Below are 8,742 nucleotides of genomic sequence, written 5' to 3'. Positions count from 1 at the left end.
GCGATTAAGAGTTGATTGGTGCTAGGCCTAACATTAGCGGATGTGGATCGACAAAGTGCAAGCTGCTTGGGAGCATAGTTGCAGTGCCACATGTCAACGTCTTCCTCGGCGAACTGATTGGAGAGTACCTGCACTCTCGGTGATCGGAACTGGATCTTGTCTGGTACTTTAGTGGTGGCCAATTTCATGTGTGCCTTTATCTTGCAGAAATTGATTCCGGTCTTGATGTTGGAATCTTCAAGCTTGTATTTGGCTACCCACGGACACTTTTCATTGTTCAATGATGAATACGAAGTGCTGTAATAATGGAGGATGATCGGACAGGTGACCGGAAAGATGTATTCGGCCTGCAATTGATCTTGCCCTTCGACTCTTGTGTCGAAGATGAGCACCCGCACCTTGCCTGTGCTGTTAATCAGAATCTGGGGAGTATATCGGATTTCACAGTGATCAATTAGCATGGAGAGCCTGCGTACCCTTTGGAGAATTGTCGACGAGAATGCAGGGAACGAGATCCTTATAGTCTGAGCATCTGATGATGCGTATGCTTCTGTGACCTTTGATTTGTAATAACCAGCTATGGACTGATCTGCTGGTATTGTTTATGTAGGTTTACTTGCATTCTTTTTTATTTTTTTTAAGTTGCCCTATTGTGTAACTATTGCATTTTTATCATTCAGAATTGCTGATTTTGAATTTACTCTGGAATGTGAAATATTTGATCTACTAGACATTCCACTCTACCATGGTTGGATAGTTGACTCTCAGGTATGAGTTGTTGAACTTAAAGTAGTTTTTTCTTATATAATTTAAATCTGTATTGGTTGTAATTTGGAACTACAAAGAGTAGTCTTCATTATTTTGATTTAAGATAGATTAAAACCTAAAAAGTGAGTTTAGACATTAAACTGCTGTTTTGTTAAGAATTTTGGTATATTTGGTACCAATTCTATTGAGTGATTAGTTTATTGAAAATCTGGTAGCTAAAGTTAAAGGTGAAACTTATTCTCATTAATTTTCTTGGGGTAATTATTCTTCCATGCTGGACATATCTTCTCCTGAAGATTTGTGAAACTCTCCGGCCTTTTGTATTAAAAAAATGAATGTTTGGAGTTAATTCATCAGAATTGCTGGTTCATTTTCTCACTAGTTTTGTAAGATAACTTTGAATGTATATAGTGCAAGGAAACTTGATTAATTGTGTCCACATTGTTCTAGGAATGAGCTATGAATAGGAGGGAATTTTTATTGTGTGCTTAATCTTTTGAACTGTTGCCTTGATCTAGGCTTGTTGGTTGTATTTAAATTGTCACTGCAAAGTTTCAATTGGGTTTAGTGATTGTGCATGTTTAGAGTCTATTGCAAAGTTTCAGTACGTGGAACTTGTTTTAAAGAATTGTGGGAAAGTCATCAATTAAGTAAGGCTGTATATAAGTAGTGTTTGTTTCCAAGAATGGTATAGTTCTTGAAAGGATTGTGAATAAGTAGTGTGTACATACTAGGAATAGATTGGTTATACCGTTAGTATTCTCTTATAAGTATTTTGTGTCTATTGAAGAGATTTTTCCTGGTTTAGGCTCTGTGAATGTTCTGCCCTTTGGCAATGGAGGCGAGAGATTGATTTGTTTGGCTGCTTTTCATGTTTATGAAGTATGAAAACATGAGGTATTTCGTGATTGTTTTTGTAATGTGTTTTTGTTTGATTGTTCATACATATGTAGTTTATGCTTATGTCTCTATTTTCATTGCTCCAGAATGTCAGATTAAGTGATCATGTATCAGGTATTCATCTGGTTTGATTAGGAATGTGACGCATTGTTGAATTGATTATTGTAAGACAAACAAGAGTTTGGATTTTGACTGTGAATAAGTAGTGTTTGCAAATTATGAATACATTGGCTATTCATAGTTATGCAGTTTATGGCTATGCTTCTAATTTTTTGCTGTAGAATGTTGAACTGAGTGATCATGTGGCTAAGCAACTAAGAGGAAGGAATCTGTTGTCCTGTGTTAGGCATTCATGTCATCTGATTAGGAATGCAGCTCAATGTTAAATTGATTATTGAAATCTTTTATTTTGTTTAGCTTTTTCTAGAGAATGGCTTCATTAGATGTTGGTTATTCATACTCATGTAGTTTATGGCTATGCTTCTGATTTTTTGCTGTAAAATGTTGAATTGAGTGATCATGTGGTTAAGCAGCTAAGAGGAAGGAATCTATTGTCCTGTATTAGGCATTCATGTCATTTGATTAGGAGCGCAGCTCAATGTTAAATTGATTATTGTAATCTTTTATTTTGTTTAGCATTTTTCTAGAGAACGGTTTCATTAGACGTATCATTGTTAAACAACTCAACCACAGAAATTTTGCAGTAGCTAGGTGGTTGATTAATATGGCTCAATTGCCATTTTAGTTCGTACGTGGCTTACTTTTTTTTTATATGTATTTATGGATAATGATGATATGTACACTTTTTTTACATTCTATGCTAATGTGTTTTGTAGGTGATCATTTGTAGCTGCCAAATAGTTTGCTAAATACTGATAAGAATTCCTTTGCAAATAGTTTCCGTATGCAAAACAAAATATTGAACAGGCTTAACTCCATAGGCTATATATTTAAAAATCCATCCCTTTTGCACTTTACTAATAATTAGCATATTTTTTCTACATAAATTACTATTTTTATTACTTCATACATTTTGGTTTTTGCTCTATACAAAATGGGCAGGGCAGTTTACATTTCCATCACGCAAAACGCGCTTATGCCTCCTAGTTTATTATAAAGTATCAACCTTTTTTTTGCATGATTTACTTCAATTAATTCAAAGCCTGACAATTATGTAGTGGATTTTTGTTTTAGGACTGGCATTGGAGGAATGGGGCAAATAAAGCATCAAGGTATTTAATCAAGTGTTAGTTAACTGAATGTTCAATGTTCTCTGCTTTTTTTTAAAAAAAATTCTGCTGAAAAAGTTGAATTTTTGGGTGACTTTCCAACTTTAGCGGTGATATTAAATGTAGTTATTTGGATATTAATTCCAGAGATGCACAGTGGGGCGCCGGTCAGGATTGTCAATATCAATTATTATTGGGTAATAGTTAGCTAGCTTTGCTAAATTTTTTGTGTTAAGTGATCTATTGAACCTCTCAACTGATGCTACGTCTAATTATTAATTGTAAGATGTGATTTGACAAATGAATTGATAACAAGGTTGTTGAACTTAGAAACACAGTCATCTTCTGGTTTTTCAATAACATGGTAACAGTTGAAGCCTACTTAATCACCCCTTGACTTTTGAATGTTATATGTGAATTAAATTAATTAAACGGAGAATTGCATTAACCATTCCTCACATATTATTGATGTGAAAATTTAGTCCCTCAAAATAAAAATGATTAGTTTTAGTCCCTAACAGACAAAAAATGACCACATTTGATCTCTTTTCACTTTTTCGAGTGAATTTTAGTTGGAACTTACTGGACTCATTTGATGTGCCCAATTTTTAAAGGATAAAAATGGCGAATCAACTTAATTAGAAATGTGAGGAACTAATGGTGCAAATCTTTAATTAAATATTCATCAAAATACACAAAAACTAACCCACTATTTCCTGCAAATCTCCAGTTCATCTCAACCCAAAATGAACCCTATTTGCAGACTCCGCTTAGTTGATAGAAATTCATTTGAAGGAAATTGGTGATTGAAGACAAGAAAATAACAAGCAAATGTACTATAAAAGATAAATGCAAAAAATGAAAAAAGAAAAGAAAGGTAATCCATAGATGGTACGTGAAGTAGGTAAGCGTAGTAAAGCATATTCCCTGGAGTCTGTAGACATCGAAACTTTCTACATTGTCTAATTTTCTTCCTACGAGCCCAGCACAATAACCTGTCAGAAGCTTCTTGAACCATACTTCAACGCCCCATTTCTGATTTCCCTAATCTTCTGCTTAAGCTCTTTTCTCATGTTATCCTTTTCTTTTTAATATATTTCGTATCCTAACACTGGTCACATACAATTTCTAGCTAGTCAGACATTACATTCAGGAGAAATCCTCTCGCTAGTGTAGAGGAAGCTCTCTCTTGGGGTAAGAGCCCACCTCTCTCCGGTGGGAGTTCTAGAAACTTTCAAAACTTTTCAAAATTTCATACTCTCCCGCACTTTCTTCACACAATTTCCCAGCCATCATCACTACCAATCTGGTTTTGCAACCAAGGATAGATTAATGCGGTACCAACCATCGTACTCAGGAAACTTTAAGGATGTCTCTCCAGGGGAAACACAAGGCATTTTAAGTCCAACTCTTTATGATTAGTTGTAAACAAGGTATATCTTGATTTATCTCCTTTCCCTTGTTCTCGTTTTTGAGGTAGTGCATGTACACGTGCATTTATTTTTTCAGTGTTTAATGTTTGTCTGGCTTCTTTATTTTCATTGTCTTAAGACTGAATGGTCCCCTTTTTTTTTGGTTAGTTTCTGTCTAGACGTGCTTGTTGTCCCCTATTTTTTTTCGTTTTCTTACTACATAGCTACTCTTTGTGTTTTTCTTTTCTTCTGAAACTTGGCTGGTAGTTGAAAAGGCGTAAATTTCTAAGTTCAGAGAAAGAATACCCACTAGCATCTCAGGAATTATCTATGGAGGGAGACTTGACTGAGCTTTTACAAAGATTCTCTCTGGAGGGTAATGAGATCTCTGGAGCTAAACTGGAGTTGGAGGACCTGAGCAGTGGAGTGAAGGACTGTAAAGGAAGCCTGATAGGAAGAATAATGGGGGAGAAAATAGCAAATTTCACGGCAGTAAAGAATTTTGTGACTGCAGCATGGAGCTACCCCAAGAATCTGACAGTCATGGAATTGGGACCGAACTTGTTTCAATTTAATATCCCAAACCACGAAGATAAAGAAAGAATAGTGACAGGAGGTCCTTGGTTAATGGATAATCAAATCTTAGTGTTGAACAGATGGTCTGAAGGGATAGAAGACGATTACGGTGCTTTTGTTACTGCTCCCTTGTGGGTTCAGATCTGGAACCTTCCTGTGCACTGACTTTCCAAAGAGGTGGGACGAAAAATAGGAGCAGTGTTTAAAGATATTGAAGACGTAGTTATCCCTCAGGGAGGGGGAAAAGAAGGTAGGCATTTGAAAGCACTAGTTCGTGTTGATCTGTCAAAACCCCTGCTAAGAGGAACTTTGGTGCAGTTAGCAGGGTCACTCAGATGGGTTGTTTTTAAATACGAAAGGTGCCCGGATTTCTGTTATAAGTGTGGAATAGTTGGACATGGGGAACGTACTTGTAAAGAACACATAACTATTTCAGGAGATCTTCTAGAGAACCAATACGGACCATGGATGCGTGCTGGAATTAATAGAAGCCCTTCTAAGGAAAGAGTAAGGAGGGATGATACTGAGAAGGATAAAAGATATTGGAATTTCCAGAATGGAGAAATGGTGGAGAGGGAGAAGAGTAGGACCCAATCAGGAGAGGTGCTTCGGGAGGCTCTTAGGACATCAAGTTTAGGATCTAGAAGAAACTAGGACCCTACGAAAGAGCAGGAGGGTGAAAGGAAGATCCTGAATAATTGTAGGGGTCCCTTGATTATTGTGGAAACCAGTGGAAGGGAACAAGTAAGTAGTGAAGCTCTCAAACCCTCGAGCAAGGAAAAACTTGATAGCCCTCTCCTAGCACAGGAAAATGTAGAGGAGAACCTGACTCTAGTGGAGGTGGAGGACATGGAAGAGGACAGGGAGCAATGCACAAGATGGCTGGAACAAGAGAACAGACTTCTAGAGGTTCCAGTTCAAGAGGAAGAAAGGCAGGGAGAGCCCCAAGGTACTACTAAGATTCAAGAGGCTATTAACAAGCAAGTCAAAAGATCTTATAAGAAGTTGAAATTCCCAATGCAAACAAGAAGGGCACTGAAAGAGAGGAATGGTCAGGATGCTATCTTTGAAGGAAGAGGGAAAAGAAAAATTCAGCTGTTTGATGAGGATATGGAGGATGTGCATCAGCAAGAGACAACAGGCAAACGTGCTAAGCCATTCGAGATTGTGGGATACACAGCTATGACAGAGGTGGAGGTGGGGTCCTTCCCTAATGGGGCCCCCTAAAGGAAATGAGGGCTTTGGTGTGGAACTGTCAAGGTGTGGGGAGCCCCTTGACAGTTCCCCATCTGAGGGAGGTGAATAACCTCCTCTCTCCAAACTTGATCTTTTTGAGTAAGACCAAGAACAAAAGACTGGTAGTTGATAGGATTGCTAGAGGGTTAAGGTTTGATAATAGTGTGGTAGTGGAAGCTATGCACAAGTCAGGTGGTATGGCTGTGATGTGGAAAGAGGATACTAAGATCCTTGAAGTTAATCAGACTGCTTTTACTATAGAGGTCAGAATTGAGGATTATGAGCATCACTGTGACTGGTGGTTTGTAGGGATTTATGCGAGCTGTGATGCTCAGATTAGAAAGGAACAATGGAGAGTCTTAAGAGATAGAAGTAGGCTGTGGGGTGACAGATTCTTGATTGCAGGAGATTTCAACGACATAGTGTCGAATGATGAGAAATGGGGTGGAACTATCAGGGAGAAGAGAAGCCTAAAAGATTTCAAGGATTTTATTGATCAGAATAAGTTGACAGATTTAGGCTATGAGGGACATCCTTGGACTTGGAGTAACCATTGGGAGGAAGAGGGAGAAATCAGACAGAGGTTAGATAGATGTCTTTCTAGTTATGAAAGGGTCCAGATTTTTGATAAGACAAGATGTCAACACCTGGACACTTATGCTTCTGACCATAGTATGCTCTTCTTAAACACTGAGCCACACAAGGTGAAAAGGAAAAAGAGGTTCTACTTTGATAAACATTGACTACAAAGGGAAGGGTGTCAACAGGTTGTGGAGAAAGCTTGGCAGTTTGAAGAGCCGGGATCACGTATGTTCAGGATTACTAAGAAGATCAGAAACTGTAGAATAGAACTTCTGAAGTGGAGAAACACCTTCCATGCAAATTCTAAAAGATAGATTGAGGAGCTAGGGAAAGAATTGGACGCTGTGAGAGGTTCTAATCCTGTAAACAAAAAAGAAGTTACTGCCGAGATCAAGAAGCAACTAAAAGAGGCATACAAAAAAGAAGAACAATTCTGGTGTCAAAAGGCAAGGATTGAATGGTTAAGAGATGGGGATAAAAATACAAGGTACTTTCATGCACACGTCAAAGGGAGAAGAACCAGAAATATGATTAGGAAACTGCAAAGGGATGATGGCTCTTGGACAACGAATGAAGAGGAAGTAATTGCTGAAATCTCTGACTTCTTCAGAGGGTTGTTTACTAGTGGAGGGAGGAGTGATATGACTGAGATGCTAGAGGGTATCCCCCACTCTATAACTCAAGATATGAACACCAATTTAACTAAGCAAGTTGATGAAGATGAAATCAAAGTAGCTCTTTTCTCTATGCAGTCTGATAAAGCTCCAGGCCAAGATGGCATGACCCCTTTATTCTTCCAACGTTTTTGGAGTACTATCAAAGGAGACTTGATACCAGCAATTCAGTCTTTTTTCAGCTCAGGTTTCCTGTTAAAATCCATAAACCATATTGTCATTTCTCTTATCCCTAAAATCCTGAACCCAACAAATGTGAAAAATTTTAGACCCATCAACCTGTGTAGTGTCATATATAAGACCATTTCCAAAATTTTGGCCAACAGATTGAAGCTTGTTCTGGACAAGTGCATAAGTAACACGCAATCTGCTTTCATTCCAGACAGACAAATTTTAGACAATGTAATTTTAGCTCATGAGTACATGCATTACCTCAAAAACAAAAGGCAAGGAAAAGAAGGTTACATGGCAATCAAGTTAGACATGGCCAAAGCTTATGATAGAGTGGAGTGGCACTTCTTATAGGCAATGATGCAAAAGATGGGTTTTTGTGCACAATGGATTACTTGGATAACTAGCTGCTTGAAGACTGTAACATATTCTTTCAATTGTAATGGGGAAACCAAAGGATTTGTAGCACCAGAAAGGGGAATAAGACAAGGAGACCCACTGTCCCCTTACTTATTCTTAATTTGTTCAGAAGGTTTCTCAAATTTGTTGAAGAAAGCGGAAGAGAGAAATGATATAAAAGGGTTGAGGATTAGCAGACAAGGACCAATCCTCACACACCTTTTTTTCGCAGATGACTCCCTCATTTTTTGTAAAGCAAATGTACAGCAGGCCAATGAAATCATGAAGATTCTCAAAAAGTATGAGGAGGCCTCAGGGCAGCTGATCAACCTGGAGAAGTCTTCTGTTTTCTTTAGTAAAAATATGCCCATGGAACAAAAACAAGCTGTGTGTAGCTCACTGGGAGGAATGACAGAGATGAAAAAGGCAAGTATCTAGGACTGCCTATGGTGATCTCTAGGACAAAAGAGCAAATCTTTGGGTTCATAAAGGAAAACATCAAGCGAAAGATTCAAGACTGGAGGAACAAGTTGCGGAGCACAGCGGGCAAGGAAGTAATGCTTAAGGCAGTCTCAATGGCAATGCCAACTTACGCCATGTCAGTGTTCAAGCTGCCAAGGAAGCTATGCAAAGACATAAGCTCACTGATGGCAAACTACTGGTGGGGAGAAGCAAATGGAAAGAATAAATTGCATTGGTTATCTTGGAAGAGAATGTCAATGAGTAGGAATGCAGGGGGTCTGGGATTCAAGGACATTGAAGCTTACAATAAAGCATTACTGGGCAAGCAGATTT

The 8,742-nt window shown here is 38.2% G+C and overlaps 1 protein-coding gene across 1 annotated transcript; it reads left to right on the top strand.

The window, feature by feature from the left end:
- Window positions 1–6,117: 6,117 nt before the first annotated feature.
- Window positions 6,118–8,385, top strand: LOC113750422. The gene is made up of 3 exons (XM_027294397.1): window positions 6,118–6,825; window positions 7,018–7,564; window positions 8,078–8,385. The coding sequence occupies exons 1-3, from the start codon at window positions 6,118–6,120 to the stop codon at window positions 8,383–8,385; spliced, it is 1,563 nt and encodes a 520-aa protein (XP_027150198.1).
- The last annotated feature ends 357 nt before the right edge of the window (window positions 8,386–8,742 follow it).

The sequence above is a fragment of the Coffea eugenioides genome, chromosome 10 (genome assembly GCF_003713205.1).
Source record: "Coffea eugenioides isolate CCC68of chromosome 10, Ceug_1.0, whole genome shotgun sequence".
NCBI lineage: Eukaryota > Viridiplantae > Streptophyta > Magnoliopsida > Gentianales > Rubiaceae > Coffea > Coffea eugenioides.
This window is presented reverse-complemented; position numbering and strand designations above follow the sequence as displayed.